At 44.1% G+C, this 16,620-nt stretch overlaps 1 protein-coding gene across 4 annotated transcripts in view; it reads left to right on the plus strand.

Moving 5' to 3' along the window:
• Window positions 1-16,620, plus strand: part of mtdha (metadherin a) — a 91,349-nt gene that overhangs the window by 50,753 nt on the left and 23,976 nt on the right. The window contains exons 4-9 of one of the 4 annotated variants that reach the window (XM_085992270.1): window positions 915-1,103; window positions 3,543-3,797; window positions 4,693-4,758; window positions 8,059-8,157; window positions 11,306-11,430; window positions 15,135-15,251. In XM_085992270.1, the coding sequence (XP_085848396.1) occupies window positions 915-1,103; window positions 3,543-3,797; window positions 4,693-4,758; window positions 8,059-8,157; window positions 11,306-11,430; window positions 15,135-15,251 (851 nt within the window). Of the gene's footprint in view, window positions 1-914; window positions 1,104-3,542; window positions 3,798-4,692; window positions 4,780-8,058; window positions 8,158-11,305; window positions 11,431-15,134; window positions 15,252-16,620 lie in introns of all 4 variants that reach the window. The other 3 variants (XM_085992269.1, XM_085992272.1, XM_085992271.1) reach the window with 3 other exon arrangements.

The following is a 16,620-nucleotide window of genomic DNA, read 5'->3' on the forward strand; positions in this document are numbered from 1 at the left end:
TAGGAAACGTGGCAGCCAATTTGCACACAGCAAGATCCCACAAACAGCAGTGTGATGCTGGCCAGATAAGTTGATTGAGGGATAAATATTGGCCAGGACACTGGGGAGAACTTCCCCACTCTTCAAAGTAGTGCTGTGGGATCTTTTACGTCCACCTGAGAGAGCAGACGGGGCCTCGGTTTAATGTCTCATCCGAAAGAGGAGATGGGTTAAAAATATGTACTGACTTTTTGTTTTTGGTCATATTATACCAATTGAGTTGCCGATACTGGACCGGAAAAGTCGCAAGACATTCAGAGAGAAGCTCTCTTATACTGTGCAGCACTTTAAGCTGACAAATCACCTGCCAAAACAAGGTAATTTAATCTAATATCTTCGACTGGAACACCCAGTTAAATGCTCGAAACAATGCAACTATATGGTTGCGTCCAAACATATGATAAAGGAATGTTTCTGCTTTTTGATAGCTTAGATTTGGGTATTGAGTCAAATGACTGGAGCTTGTCCACCTTTAGGCTTGCTGCCTAAGAAGTATTGGGTAAAATATAACCGTCACAAATATTATCATGGCCAGTTTTACAGCACAGAAGGAGGTCCAATGCAACCTGTGCCACACTTTTTTGAAAGAGGCTGTCCACTTATTCCCATTCCTTTGTTCTTTCCCCATTGAATCATAGAGTGACACAGCACAGGAGGAGGCCATTCGGCCCATTGTGCTGTGCCGGCTCTTTGAACGAGCTATCCAATTAGTCCCACTCCCTGCCCTTTGCCTCATAGCCCTGCAAATTTTTCCCCTTCAAGTATTTATCCATTTAAAAGTTCTCTTTTATATTTATAAAAAAAAAAAAATTTTTTTTTAATGTTTTCCAATCTTTATCCAAATGTTATCTGGGCTTCCTTTGGTTCTTTTGCAGGCACGTGGGAAACCAAAATCAGTAGCCGGGAAAAGCGACAACAACGCAGACGCGATAAAGGAATAAATGAAACTTCCTCCGCGGATTCCAGCCTTCCTGCCGTTGGATCTGAAGCGGTTTCGGCACAGCAACACACGTTGGCCTCAGCTGGGCTGGGTCCTCGGAAGAGCAAAGGAGTAGAAACTGCAGGTTGGTTGGTAGAGGAATGACTTACTGATAATAAACACAACACTAGATTTTACTCTAGGAACCATAGAATGTAGGTGCAGGAAAATTATGGTAGAACCCAAGATGCCGTGCGATGAGGTAGAAGTATTGGACGCTAAGTTCAGCGCCATGTTGAGTTGTAATAACATTTTATTATGAGACTGTGGCCCACTCCCAGAAAGCAGTGCTTCTAGAACTTTCATCTCTTTTTTTTAAAGGCTAAATTGTTAATAGTGTTTTCTAGATATTTTGGTCAGACTTGCTCTGAATATTCTTCATAACCAAAGATCAGTAATTACAAATAACAAACCGAAAATAAGGGGCCGTATTTTGCGGCCCCTACGGGTGAGTACGCACCCATCAGGGCCTTGCAGGTTCCCGGTTTAGGCATGTGCTAAAACCCAGAACTTGGGATAGAAACATGGAAGATAGGAGCAGGCCATTCGGCCCCTCAAGCCTGCTCCGCCATTCAATGAGATCATGGCTGATCATCCAAATTCAGTACCCTGTCCCTGCCTTCTCCCCATATCCTTTGATCCCTTTAGCCTTAAGAAATATATCTAACTCCTTCTTGAATATATTTAATGAATTGGCCTCAACTGCCTTCTGTGGTAGAGAATTCCACAGGTTCATCACTGTCTGGGTGAAGAAATTCCTCCTCATATCTGTCCTAAATGGCTTACCCCTTATCCTTAGACTGTGACCCCTGGTTCTGGACTCCCCCGAACATCCTTCCTGCATCTAGTCTGTCTAGCCCTGTTAGAATTTTATAAGTTTCAATGAGATCCCCTCTCATTCTTCTAAACTCCAGCGAGTATAAGCCCAATCGACCCAATCTCTCCTCATACGTCATTCCTGCCATCCCAGGTATCAGTCTGGTGAATCTTCACTGCACTCCCTCCAGGGCAAGAACATCCTTCCTCAGATAAGGCGACCAAAACTGCACACAATACTCAAGATGTGGTCTCAGCAAATCCCTGTACAACTGCAGCAAGACATCCTTGTTCTTGTACTCGAACCCTCTCTCTATGAAGGCCAACATACCATTTGCCTTCTTAACCGCCTGCTGCACCTGCATGCTTACCTTCAGCGACTGGTGCACAAGGACACCCAGGTCTCGTTGCACTTCCCCTTTTCCCAATCTATTGCCGTTCAGATAATAATCTGCCTTCCTGTTTTAGCCACCAAAGTGGATGATGCGAACCCCCGGGGAAAGGGCATCCGCGGGCGGAGAGCTGGGCTATTCTGCCCAGTGAATGCCCGTGAAGTTCTTACGCCTAGTAAAGGCAGACGTAGGGCCTGCTTTTACCAGCGTAAGACTTTTTCAAAAAAAAATAATAAATAAATAAAATTTTATCAATAATTTATACATTTAAAAACCTGTGAAATTAGGTAAGTTTATTTTTGGCCCCTTTAAAACATGTAAATTCATTTTTCAAAATATTTTAAATAAATTTAATTAAATGCCATTTTAATTCATTTTAAATGTGATTTTTTTTTTTTTTGAAGTGTAGAGGTATTTTTTGGGGTATTCTCATTCATTCTCATTATGGGGTTTCGGTACATAGGGAATCTCGATAAAAATGAACGGGGATCCCCTTCTGTCAATCGTTGGACCGGCCCACATGATCCCAGGGGCGCTCGTGAAATGTGGGCCTCTACGCAGTGTAGTCACGGTTGTAATCACAGAATCACAGAAACCCCACAGTGCAGATAGAGGCCATTTCGGCCCATCGAGCCTGCACCGACACATATCCCACCCGATCCCCGTAACCCCTACACCAACACATATCCCACCCTATCCCCGTAACCCCACGTATTTAATCCCCCTAACACTAAGGGTCAATTTATCATAGCCAATCAACCTAACCCGCACATCTTTGGACTGTGGGAGGAAACCGGAGCACCCGGAGAAAACCCACGCAAACATGGGGAGAATGTGCAAACTCCACACAGACAGCCACCCGAGGCCGGATTCGAACCCGGGTTCCTGGCGCTGTGAGGCAACAGTGCTAACCACTATGCCACCATGCTGCACCGTGTAGGAAATGCAGCAGCCAAATTGCACACAGCAAGCTCTCACAAACAGCAATGTTTCATTGATGTTGATTGAGTGATAAATATTGGCCAGGACACCGGGAAGAACTCCCCTGCTCTTCAAAATAGTGCCATGGGATCTTTTGCGTCCACCTGAGAGAGCAGACGGGGGCCTCTTTAACAGCCTCGTTCGAAAGACGGCACCTCCGACAGTGTAGCACTCCCTCAGCACTGCACTGGAGCGTCAGCCTAGACTTTTGTGCTCAAGTCTCTGGAATGGGACTTGAACCCACAACCGTCTGACTCGGAGGCGTGGGTGCTGCCCACTGAGCCACGGCTGGCGCACACAATGCTGAGTAAGGCTTGTTGATGTTTTCTTCAAAGTTGCTCCTGGATGGGGTGAACCGCTAACCGTGAATGGAGGAGGCTGGTTTGAGACCCCAGTGAAGCTGCCCACTCAGATTAGCGCAACGAAGGATGATAAATGGCGACAAATCCCGGTATTGGCAAATGCAAAAAGAAGCCCGGATCAGCCTGCTTGGGGCCAAGAAGGTGGTGATACCAATGCAGGGGCAAAAGATTGGACTGTACCCTTAGTCGACAAGACTTGGAGTGAGCATGCACTGTTCCCTAGCATTGGTGAGTGTTCTTCAGTTTTGAATCTTGCACCTCTCTTAATTAAAATTGCTTAATTTAGAAATAACATCAACAACTTGTGTTTATATGGCACCTTTTATGGAGTAAAACATCCCAAGGCGCTTCACGGGAGCATAGTAAAAGAAGATTTGACACCAAGTGGGTATTAAATTTACATTTTTTGCCCAGCAGGGCAAGTGAAGGTAACTTGACTGGCGGGGGGGGGGGGGGAAATTAAACTGACTCATTACTTCAGCGTGTTGTGACCAGGCAGAGATTTTCTGAAGCTGAAGATGGATTTTTATTTGCCTAATTCGAGTTGCTGTTAGCACAGCTTGGGGCACCATCCTCTGTAGTGTGATGCCTGGCATTATTTCATTATTATGGTATGTATATGACTCCAAAAGTTATTCCTGTTCTTGGTTTTTCACCTGTACCCCTCTACCTCTCCCCTTTTTAAGACCCTCCTTAAAATCTACCTCTTTGACCAAGCTTTTGGTCGCCTGTTCTAATATCTCTCTCCATGCTCAGTGTCAAACTTTGCTGATATACCTATGAAGAGCATTGGGACACTTTACTATGTCAAAGGTGCTATATAAATGCAAGTTGTTCTGTCTTTTCCAGAGAACCTCAGTTGTTGTAAATACATATTGACGTAATAAAACTCACTACGCGCTTGGTTTGAGCATAAAGCAAGGCTTTAATCAACTTGTTTCAGAACATGGAGGTCCAGTTGTACTTCACTAGTTCCTTGTCTTACAAAATGTCCCTGGAAAGCTGGGGCCGACGCCCGAGTATTTATACTCCTTGGACGGCGCCACCAGCTGGCCGTCCAGCGTTATTTCACGAGTAGTTTCTTGATGAATGATGAGATTTATAACATATTTTGTTCTTTCAGGGGCTTGGACAGGTGTCAATGAAAGGATGACTACCTCGGAGAAGAAACCACCTTTCTCTACTCTGGGTGCGAAAGCTGCAGTGTCTAGTAAATATTGCTTTTACGTTTGATATTTAATCTGAAAACTGTTTTGAATCCACTCCTTTGCGAATGTAAGGTCAGAAATTAGTCTTGCGTTTCATGTTACTGATGACCCTGTTCTTGTTACGCTGCTATTTCAGTCATTGTTGTCAGCCGCGGTCGGTGGGTTCACTCTTGCCTCCGAGTCAAAAGGTTGTGGGTTCAAGTCCCACGCCAGAGACTTGAGCACAAAAATCTAGATTGACACTCCCAGTGTAGTACAGGAAACTCTTGTTTAAACGGCACCTAAATATCCGGAATTCTCTCTTAACCGGCAAAATTTATACTCCGAAAACAACACCTCAATAACCGGAAATGTTGCCGAGTCCGAGTCTCCCGCGGTGGCCGAGTTAGTCAGTGGGGGTAGTTCTCCAAACTGCCACTACTCTGCTTCTTGGTGCTGTCGGAAGTCCGAACACCTCAATAACAGGAGTCTGACTCTCCCGCGCTGCCGGTAGTCTCTTCTGATCCGCCAATTACTGTATACTGCACATTTCTTGATTTTTTTTATTTTTGTTTGTTAAAAATAGCCTCGGTAGATAACCCTCTCCGTCATCCGGAATTTTTAATCAACCGGCACCATCCCGGTCCAGTCGGTGCCGGATACCAAAGAGTTTCCTGTACTGAGGGAGTGCTGCACTGTCGGAGGTGTCGTCTTTTGGATGAGACATTAAACCGAGGCCCCATCTGCGCTCTCAGGTGGACGTAAATGATCCTATTTTGAAGAAGAGCAGGGGAGTTCTCCCTGGCGCTCTGGCCAATATTTATCCCTCAATCACTAAAACAGATGATCTGGTCATTATCACATTGCTGTTTGTGGGAGCTTGCTGTGCGCAAATTGGCTGCCGCGTTTCCCACATTACAACAGTGACTACATTTCAAAAAGTACTTCATTGGCTGTAAAATGCTTCGGGATGTCCAGTGGTTGTGAAAGGTGCTATATAAATGCAAGTTTTATTTTTATTGCTCATTTGATCGATCAGATGTGTAGGTGTTTGTCAGTGTACCCTTTTACACGCGCTACGCACTGCTAAAGTAAGTTTTTGATTTTTGTTTAATTTTAATGTTCCTGGTAGCACAAAAGAAGATTAAATTGCCAGTCATACTGAGGCTGAGTGATGGCTATTGTTGCAAATTAAAAATTTCCATGCTGGTACATTGGGGAATGGCATTCTGATATTGAAAATAAGACAGATTGTTGGGGCAGAATAAAGGGAACTTTGCTCTGTGTCTGGCCCTGGTTATATCTGCCCTGGAAGTTCTTGAATCTGAAATTGTGAGATAAATGTCCCACTCCCTACCTAAATTCACCCATCTTGACTGCAGAAACTCCCAGGGAAAAAACGTATTGATTTGAGGGTGTGTAATCCTGTACAATAAACTTGGATGTAAAGATGCAACATCCCTTTCCTTCCTTTGCTGAATGGCTTTAGTTGCAAAGAAATGCAGCCATTTAAATTTATGAAGCACCTTTCTTATCCTTAAGGTGCCCTAAATGCTTTACAACCAACAAATTACTTTTGAAGTGCAGTCACTTGTGATGTAGGCAAATGTGGCAGCCAGTTTGCACACAGGAAGGTGCCATAAAGGGCAATGAGATAAATGACCAGATAAACTGTTTTAGTGATGGTTGAGGGATGAGTGTTAGACTGGACACTGAGAGAGCGTCCCTGCTCTTCTATGAATACTGCCAAGAGATCTAGAGCAAAGCCAGGTAATTGGATCAGCCATGATCTAATTGAATGGCAGGACAGGCTCGAGGGGCTGAACGGTCTACTCCTGTTCCTATGTTCCTGTATTCCTTTGGAATGGAAAAGGGGAATTGAAAATGGGTCAAATTGTATTGTTTTGAAATGTAACAAAAGAGAAAATGTTTCTATCTAGCACTGGTTCCTTTTTAAAATGGATTCAAATTCTCAATAGTGCAAGATGATAAGCCTGGGTCAAATCAAACTTGGCAATCTTGTACACACCTCTAAAAAGCCGTTACATGTATTTTATAAATGGCACCCCAGGGCTTAGTGATGGCTGGGCCCTATTGAGACCTGTGACTGTGAGAGTGCCTGAGGCTGTTGTCTACATTTCATCCACAACAAGGCCCTTATTTTTGTTTATAAAGGAAAACGCACAACTGTAGTTGAGAATGTCTTGTGCAATACATGAATAATAAATCAAATTCTTAATTTGCTAAGCTAAGTAATTAATTAGGTAACATTCCAGCTGAACATCATGGATTCTAGCACTGCTGATAGTCGGGTAATTCCACTAGACTCCTGATAGTCAAGTCGAAGATAGCTTTTGAGTTTAAAATTGGTGATAATGAACTGGTTATTTTAAAGTTGACTTGTAATTTGATTCTTAAAATTGTACCCGACTATTATTATCTGAAGTCACCAGCCAAAATCTTTGTCCATTTCTCTTCAGCGGGGGCATGTTTTTTAAAGGAACTGTGGGATTAGAGGGCCCTGTCAGAACCATTCCTTCTAACCAAGAGCATTCTTGACACTTCCGATTGTTTAGCATTCTGCTTGCGAGTCTTGAGTGACTACTAGTAACCATTTATAAAAAAAAAAAAAAAAAAATTTAGATGATTAGAATGTAATTAAGTTTTTGCCGATAGAAAGAAAGTCTTGCATTTATACAGCGCCTTTCACGACCACCGGACGTCCCAAAGCACTTTACAGCCAATTAAGTACTTTTTGAAGTGCAGTCATTGTTGTAATGTAGGAAAAGCAGCAGCCAAATCGCGCAAAGCAAGCTCCCACGAACAGCAATGTGATAACCTGATAATCTGTTTCTAGTGATGTTAATTGAGGGATAAATATTGGCCAGGACACTGGGGATAACTCCCCTGCTCCTCTTCGAAATAGTGCCGCGGGATATTTTACAGAGAGCAGACGGGGCCTCAGTTTAACGTCTCATCTGAAAGACGGCACTCCAACAGTGCAGCACTCCCTCAGCACTGCGCTAGCGTGTCAGCCTGGATTTTTGTGCTGAAGTCGCTGGAGTGGGACTTGAACCCACGACCTTCTGACTCAGGTGAGGGTGCTGCCCACTGAGCCACAGCTGATGGCAACAAAAGTTGGTTCATTTGACACTACTTCTCGCCAAGAATCCCCCATCAGTCAACCAGAATCGAGAATCCAAATAGGTCGTCCCTGCCAATTTGAGTACAGTAGTTATGTTTGAAAGCTGTTATTTCATGTCGCTTTGATCGTGTATAATTTCCTCGTCTCCCTTTTTCAGCTACCACCAATGAGCCAGCCTCCCAGCCAAGCACTGCTGACCGTCAGTGGGACGCCACACCGGCTCCCAGCTCCATTGACGACGCCTGGTCTGGGATAAGTATGTGATCCCGCCGTGTATGCTTTAGTTGCAAGTAAATCCCGTGCGGACGTTGGACAAAGTAAACTGGGTGTTTGATGACCAGGAGGGGGGAAAAAAGCAAGGGGTTGTTAAATTATCGAAACCTGCAATATAGTGTAGCTGCCAGCTAATCAAAAAGTAGCACTGGGCGTATTAAGTGACCTCATCTTGTTACCAAAATCTTTGATACAAACCATGTAGTTAAACCGCAAACTGTCGCACCATAAGAGTCGGTGTGTGCACTGCGCTGGTACCACCCTTTTGAGTCAAATCATTAAATTGGAGACTGGTTTTGCCGTGGAAATCTGTTAATTGAGAACTGGCTTCAATCTGCGTGAAACTCATTTCAGTTTGGCTCCCTTTCTTCTCTTTTTCCCCCCCCCCCACCACCAACCCCGGTTGGTTCAGCAAGTTAAGACCATGAGTAACTTGGCCTTAGTGCCCTTGTTTAGCACGGTTTAAAAATTGTCCGGCATTCTCGGTCGCTAACCAGAGACCTGTGTCGAAAGCGAATATTAGTGGGTGCCTGGCTCGAGCTCTTATGCGATCTCCCCTAGTGTTCCCTGTAATTATTTTTGGGTGCGCGGTCCATTCAAATCTTCGTGCATACACGGTTATTCCAAATGAAAAGCCGTCAAGCCGCCTTCGCGGGAGTTGCAGACCGCTGCGCAACTGCGCAGTTTAAAGGGAACATTGATTTCCCTGTTCTCTTTCCCTCCCCTCCCTCCCCCCCCCAATTGAATAGCTTGACATATCTCGCTGTCTAGACTCAAAAATCAACAACGGCCACTTGGGGAAGGTATTGGAGGGCATGCCCCATCGAGGACTTGACACTCCAGAAGAGGAGGAAGGTGGAACGTTGGCAGGAGAAGGAGGAAGAAAGAAGTTATGATCAAGTCTTGCTGGCTAGTGGTTTTTTTAAGGAAATTTCTCTTGATGGAGGAACTATTTTGATTCTGAAGTATTCCCCCTACAAAAACTAGCGAAAGTAAATCATTTAAAATTGGTCGGGATTCATGATTGCTAACCAGAGACCCATGTTGAAAGCGAATGTCAGCTTGTATTCCCTGGAATATAGAGGGTTACGGGGTGATTTGGTTTGAAGTTTGTAGGATTTTGAAAGGAATTGATAGGTTAGATAGAGAGAAACTTTTTCCACTGATGGGGGTGTCTAGGACAAGGGGACATGGCCTTAAAATCAGAGCCAGGCCATTCAGGAGAGAAGTTAGGAAACATTTCTTCACGCTAAGGGTGGTAGAAGTGTGGAAGTGTCCCATAAAAAGCAGTAGATGCTAGCTAATATTTTTCAATCTGAGATCAATAGATTTTTGCTCCCAAGGATAATAAGGGATATGGAGCCAAGATGGGTGGATAGAGTTGGAAAACAGATCAGCCATGATCTCATTGAATGGCAGAACAGGCTCGAGGGGCTGAATGGCCGCCTCCTTCCTATGTTCCTATGTCAGGTAAGGACTTGCTCGAGCTTCTATGTAAAGTTTTCCACTTGTGCCTATTTTTTTTTAAAAAGAGCGGTGTGGAAGTGTACCTATTCAGGTTTTCCGGTTCACAAGTGATCAGTAGGTGGGAGTGCCTTTGCCTGGCTGTTGTTGCAACACGTGAATTTATAATTCCTAGCCTAAATAATTATCCTAAGAACACCAGCCCAGGAGCAGAAACGGCCGCTCAGCACATCAAAGCTGATCCCTTGATCCTGAAGCCGATCCCTGGCAGATCGGGTTCAAGCAAGATAAATATTGGAGAAGAAACTGCAGGGCTATGGGGAAAGAGCGAGGGGAGCGGGACTAACTGGATTGCTCTTCGAAAGAGCCGGCGCAGACTCGATGGGCCGAGTGGCCTCCTCCTGTGCTGTACCATTCTATGATTGGCTGGCACTTGGGGTTTCCAGTTAGCACTGAACTTTTTACTGATGCTATGTCAAGATCAGTGCCAAGTTTGGTATCCAGTATTTGGCTACTAATCCCCACTCCTTGTTGTGATTTCACCAATTTCTCCTCACAGAGTGGCCTTTTTCCTTCAACGCTCTTTGTTAAATTTACTCCTGGCCATCCGATACCACTGTAGGGTTTCTCTGGCCTGATCACATGTATGCATTCAATCTCCTGAGGTGAAATAACCCGCAATCACATTTGCGGAGGTGCCTTCGAACTGTAGATAATTTTGAAAGGCTAAGGCATATTTAACAGCTGCTGTTTTGAGGCACATCTACAACTGTGTACTTTACATGAGTGTATCTTTAAATGGCTCTATTATGCAGCCATAGCAAGTAGCAGTTATAATTGCTGTTTTCCCCAGCGCGGTTCTAAACTGTGTTTACTAGTAATAGAATTCCCTCTAGGATTTATTTTAGGGATCTGTTCTGTGTTGCTCTGCCAATATTAACTCCAAAACCAATGGGAGATGAAAGCAAATGCAGTTTTTTTTTAATGTTCTAACTTGCATGTCGCGAGTGTCTTGGTTTTTTTCTTTTCCTTCCTGTTTGCCTTTCTACCTTTTCATTGTTCAGTGTTCTGATTCCTTGTACATAAATGAAAGAATAAATTTATACCCTGCCTTTATCACATATCTTGAATTTGCAATTTGTTTCTGTCTGTTCTGCAGCTGACTTGATGTACAATAAGTTGATTCTTATCTGCGCCTTTGTTGGCTATTTCCATCTTTGGATGGTAGTTTTTCTACGCTAACTTTTTTTCATTTGCTATGATCCATCTGTCTGAATCTGGCCCCCTAATTGGTGCTGGTTTTTTTTTTTAAAAGCTGGATAAGATAAAGACAGATCGAGGGTATCAATAGAAATAGCAACCGTTTCATTCATCTCTCATTCTCCCAGTAGTGGTTAGCCCAAGAATTATGTGCCTGCCTTGGTAAATGTTAAGTACCAAGTTCAAATATTTAACATTTGAAATCGGAATAATTGCTACGTACAAGATTTTACCTCCGTTTTAAATATCCCTTATTTGAAGAACCTTAAAATAAAGCCCTTTGGAATTACTGTCCTTAAATCTTCACTGTGTATTTATATCATACAGACTTAACAGAAGTCAAAGCTGAATTGCCTCAACAGTTGTTCGGATTGATTTGATTTCCTATTTTGCCCGTCGTTCTATAGATGGAATTTCGACAGCTGACCCGAGCTCGGACTGGAACGCCCCGACAGAAGAGTGGGGAAATTGGCAAGAGGAGGAAGCTGCGTCAACTGCGCAGCCTGAAGAGGCTGTTGCAGAAGCTCAGAAGGTTAGTAGCCCTGGCCACTGTGGCGGAGTTCTCCTCCTGCGACCTTCACTTCACACACACACGCTTGGCTCAACAGTGGGAATGCCTGTTGGCAAATGCTCATTGATGCGCATCTGTATTTTTGGCGTGAGTTCAAACAGCGATGAACTGCAACAAGGACCCTGTGGCCTTTGTGTCCTTTAGCATTTTACTTATGATTACATAGGATATACGGCACAGAAACGGGCCATTCGGCCCAACCAGTTCATGCCGGCATTTATGCTCTACTCAAGCCTCCTCCCATCTTTATAATAGCAAAATACTGCGGATGCTGGAAATCTGAAATAACAACAGAAAATGCTGGAAATACTCAGCAGGCCAGGCAGCATCCGTGGAGAGAGAAACAGGGTTAACGTTTCAGGTCTGGGACCCTTCATCAGAACTGATGGGTCCCAGACCTGAAACATTAACTCTGTTTCTCTCCATGGATGCTGCCTGGCCTGCTGAGTATTTCCAGCATTTGCTGTTGTTATTTCTCCTCCCATCTTTCCTCATCTAACTCTTATCAGCATAACTCTCTATCCCTTTCTCCCTCGTGCTTATCTAACCTCCCCTTAAATGCATCTATACTATTTACCTCAACTACTCCCTGTGGTAGCGAGTTCCACATTCTCACCACTCTCTGGGTAAAGAAGTTTCTTTTGAATTCCCTATCGGATTTCTTGGTGACTATCATATTGATGGTCTCCAGCTTTGCTCTTTCTCCACAAGTGGAAACACTCAGTAATGGTGACCATGAAACTACCGGATTGTCATAAAGACCCATCTGGTTCAGTAATGTCCTTTTAGGGAAGGAAATCTGCTGTCCTTACCCAGTCTGGCCTATATGTGACTCCAGACCCACAGCAATGTGGTTGACTCTTAACTGTCCTCTGAAATGGCCGAGCAAGCCACTCGGCTAAGGGCAGTTAGGGGTGAAGCAGATGGAATATGGTATGGAGACAAAATAGGGGAAGGGACAAATAACAAACAGAAAATGCACGCTAGAAGATGAAAGTAAAGAAATGGAAGAGGAAAAAGTGAAAGGGCAAATATAATGAGAAACTGGTGGAGGAAAGATAAAGGATTGCAAAAACGAGATAAACAAATCAAAGCCCAAAGGAAAGAAAAGTAATTACAGTAAATAAATAAGTAAAGATTATAAGAAGGAAGCAAATGAAAGAATGTGAGGAGAAAATTACTGAATTAGATAGATCTGATGATGTCTGCTTCTTTGACCCCTACCTGCCCCCGAGCCCCCACTCCAGAGTCGAGGGTAAGCTGAAGAACTCCACTCTCGCTGGAAAACTAGTCTGAATTTTAGCCAGATAGCATCATTACTCTTTTCAACACGAGAAACTCTCTGAACAGAGTCGAGCTGAAGTAGCAGGGCCTTCACATTTGCAGCCGTGCCATGTGTTACTGAGGAATTCCCAGCTGTGTTGAGCATTGGAGCACTTGAATTTTTTTGGTGGGGGGGCGGTGGGTGGATTGCTTCTCCCAAGAAACCACTCCGAACATCTTTCAGTGCTTTGGCAGTGTGCTATTCCGTGTCTCTCTAGCAGCTGGCTTAATTTTCAAATGGATTATAGCCCGCAACACGGCTTAAACAGAACAAAATAAATTCATGGTGCTGAGAGCTCTCAATGAATATAATAATTAAGTATAGACACTTGTAGTGTTCTTGTTCAATCTGCACTAATGCAAGTACATTTACGTAACAAATCGTGTTAGGAACGTGTTAATTGTCTTGGGGATCGCCAATTCTGCAGCTACCTCTAGCACCAAAACACAATGTGAAAAAATAATTTAATCAAGCTTGAATTATTTTTAGCAACAACATTTTTCTTGAATGCGAGAAGCTGGTAAATGATGAAAATGGGATTAAAGGAGAACATGAGTGAAGGGGATTAGCGGTACTTTCAGTCTTAAGCCCATCTCTTCAAACCCACCCAAAAGTCTTGGTGTAGTCCTATCGCACAGATGTTTTGATATTTACAATATTTTGATTTCTCTCTGCCGCAGCGATTTGCTATTTTTGGGTTCTTGTAGCCAGTGGGGAGCTGCACAGCTGTCATAAGCAACGAAGCCTGTCGGTGATGGCACCACAGGAGTAATGTGAATTGGTGTCCTTAATGGCATCAGATGGCATTGGGGAGCCATCTGAGTTGCAGACCTTTAGCAACTACTGATCCCAACGGGCACCTGGGGCTAAAAAGGCATCAATTAGCATTGTTTTCCCTTTGAGACGCTCAATGATGTCAGCTGAGCGGCTCCCCATCTGACTCTGGAAATAGGAAAATAGCAGAGTTCGACAGAAGGGTAAATAACAATCTAAAATATCTCCTACAAGATCGATGTTAAATTTAGGCAAAATAAATAATTGGCCAACCAAAAAAAAGGTCAGGGGGGGGGAGGGAGATGAGCAGTGTTTCCCGTGCAGGCCGCTCAATGGCTTTAACACTGATATAATCGAGCTTGCGTGGGAAATTGAATGGGCCGCGCGCAGCTCGTTAAAGGGGCCATGCATCCAAAAAAGAATCCGCGGGAACATTGGAGGTGAGCAATGTTTTTACTCGGCACCTTGTGATGCTCTGGAATGCGCTGCCTGAAAGGGCGGTGGAAGCAGACTCGGTAATAACTTTCAAAACGGGAATTAGATCTCTACTTTTAAAAGGTAAAATTTTTCAGGGCTATGGGGAAAGAGCGGGGGAGTGGGACTGAGGGGATTTGAGAAAGAACTTTTTCACCCAGAGGGTGGTTGGAGTCTGGAACTCACTGCCTGAAAGGGTTGTGGAGGCAGAAACCCTCACAACATTTAAGAAGCATTTGGATGTGCACTTGAAATGCCATAGCATACAAGGCTACAGGCCAAATGCTGGAATATGGGGTTAGATTAGACAGGGCTTGATGGCCGGCGCGGACACGATGGGCCGAAGGGCCTCTATCCGTGCTGTATTACTCTATGACTCTATGATTGACAGCTCTTTCAAAGAGCCGGCACATGCGCAATGGGCCAAATGGCTGACTCCTGTGCTGTATGATTCTATATAAGATGATAAGTTGATAGTTTCAGAAGGGTGAATTTGAAGTTCTGCATGCAGGATTAGAATCCATTTCTTATATTGATTCCAGGATGGAATGGATTTTTTTTTTCATTTCTATTTTGTGGTGCTTCAGTCCTGATCTGCAAATAAAATAGGCCTGCCCAGTAGCCTGAGGAAGAGGCTTACAGTTTTGCGGAGGACTGAACTGTAGTGAGAGAGGAGATCTTATTGAAACATATAAGATACTGAGGGGGCTCGACAAGGTAGATGCAGAGAGGATGTTTCCCCCTCGGGGGCACAGTTTCAGAATAAAGGGTCGCCTTTTTAGAACTGAGATGAGGAGGAATTTCTTCTCTAAGGGTTGTAAATCTGTGGCATTCTCTGCCCCAGAGAGCTGTGGAGGCTGGGTCATTAAATACATTTAAGGTGGAGATAGAGATTTTTATAAGATAAGGGAGTGAAGGGTTATGGGGAGCGGGCGGGGAAGTGGCTTTGAGCCCAAGATCAGCCATGATCTTATTGAATGGCGGCGCAGGCTCGAGGGGCCAAGTGGCCTATTCCTGCTCCTATTTCTTATGTTATGTTCCTATGTTGATGAAGTTACAGACTGTATTAAAAACAGAGATGTTCCATTTGCAGCTGTCAGATGAAGATAAAGAAAAGGCAGACTCGGGTTTGCAAGGTTCTGCAAGCAACAAATCAAAAAAGAAGAAAAAGAAGAAGAAGAAGGGTGAAGATGTGACTACTCCTGCACAAGTAAGCACGTGTGCTGTGTTCAGTGGAGATATAAAAAATCAGCCTACGGTCTCGTTTTAAAAGGGGGCTGTGGTAGAGACGGCAAGGGAGGTACTCACTACAAAGAGAGAAGGTGGAAATTTTAAAAAATTAAAAAATTAAAAAAATAATTGAGAGCTTATAGAATCATAGAATGGTTACAGCACAGAAGGAGGCCATTCGGCCCATCGAGCCCGTGCCGGCTCTCTGCAAGAGCACTTCAGCTAGTCCCACTCCCCCCGCCCTTTCCCTATAGCCCTGCAAATGTTTTTCCTTCAGGTACTTATCCAATTCCCTTTTGAAAGCCACGATTGAGTCTGCCTCCTCCACCCTATCAGGCAGTGCATTCCAGATCCTAACCACTCGCTGCGTTAAAAAGCTTTTCCTCATGTCACCTTTGGTTCTTCTGCCAGTCACCTTAAATCTGTGTCCTCTGGTTCTCGACCCTTCTGCCAATGGGAACAGTTTCTCTCTCTCTACTCTGTCCAGACCGCTCATTATTTTGAACACCTCTGTCAAATCTCCTCTCAACCTTCTCTGCTCTAAGGAGAACAACGCCAGCCTATCCACGTAACTGAAGGCCCTCATCCCTGGAATCATTCTCGTAAATCTTTTCTGCACCCTCTCTAAGGCCTTCACATCCTTCCTAAATTACGGTGCCCAGAATTGGACACAATACTCCAGTTAAGGCCGAACCAGTGTTTTATAAAAGTTCTTCATAACTTCCTTGCTTTTGTACTCTATGCCTCTATTTATGAATGTAAGAAGTCACACAACACCAGGTTATAGTCCAACAGCTTTATTTGAAATCACAAGCTTTCGGAGCGCTGCTCCTCCTTCACCTGACGAAGGAGCAGCGCTCCGAAAGCTTGTGATTTCAAATAAAGCTGTTGGACTATAACCTGGTGTTGTGTGACTTCTTACATTTGTCCACCCCAGTCCAACTCCGGCATCTCCACACCATGTCTATTTATGAAGCCCAGGATCCTGTATGCTTTTTTAACTGCTTTCTCAACCTGCCCTGCCTCCTTCAATGATTTCTGCACATATACCCCCAGATCTCCCTGTTCATGCACCCTCTTTAGGATTGTACCCTTTAGTTTATATTGCCTCTCCTTGTTCTTCCCACCAAAATGTATCACTTCACACTTTTCTGCGTTAAATTTTATCTGCCACGTGTCCACCCATTCCACCAGCCTGTCTGCATCCTCTTGAAGTCTATCACTATCCTCCTCACTGTTCACTATATACTTCTAAGTTTTGTGTCATCTGCAAATTTTGAAATTGTGCCCTGTACACCCATGTCAAAGAAAAGCAGCGGTCCCAGTACCGACCCCTGGGGAACACCACT

This window comes from Somniosus microcephalus, chromosome 7 (assembly GCF_052327205.1).
Source record: "Somniosus microcephalus isolate GS21.2 chromosome 7, FLI_Smic_1.0, whole genome shotgun sequence".
In the NCBI taxonomy this organism is placed as follows: Eukaryota; Metazoa; Chordata; class Chondrichthyes; order Squaliformes; family Somniosidae; genus Somniosus; species Somniosus microcephalus.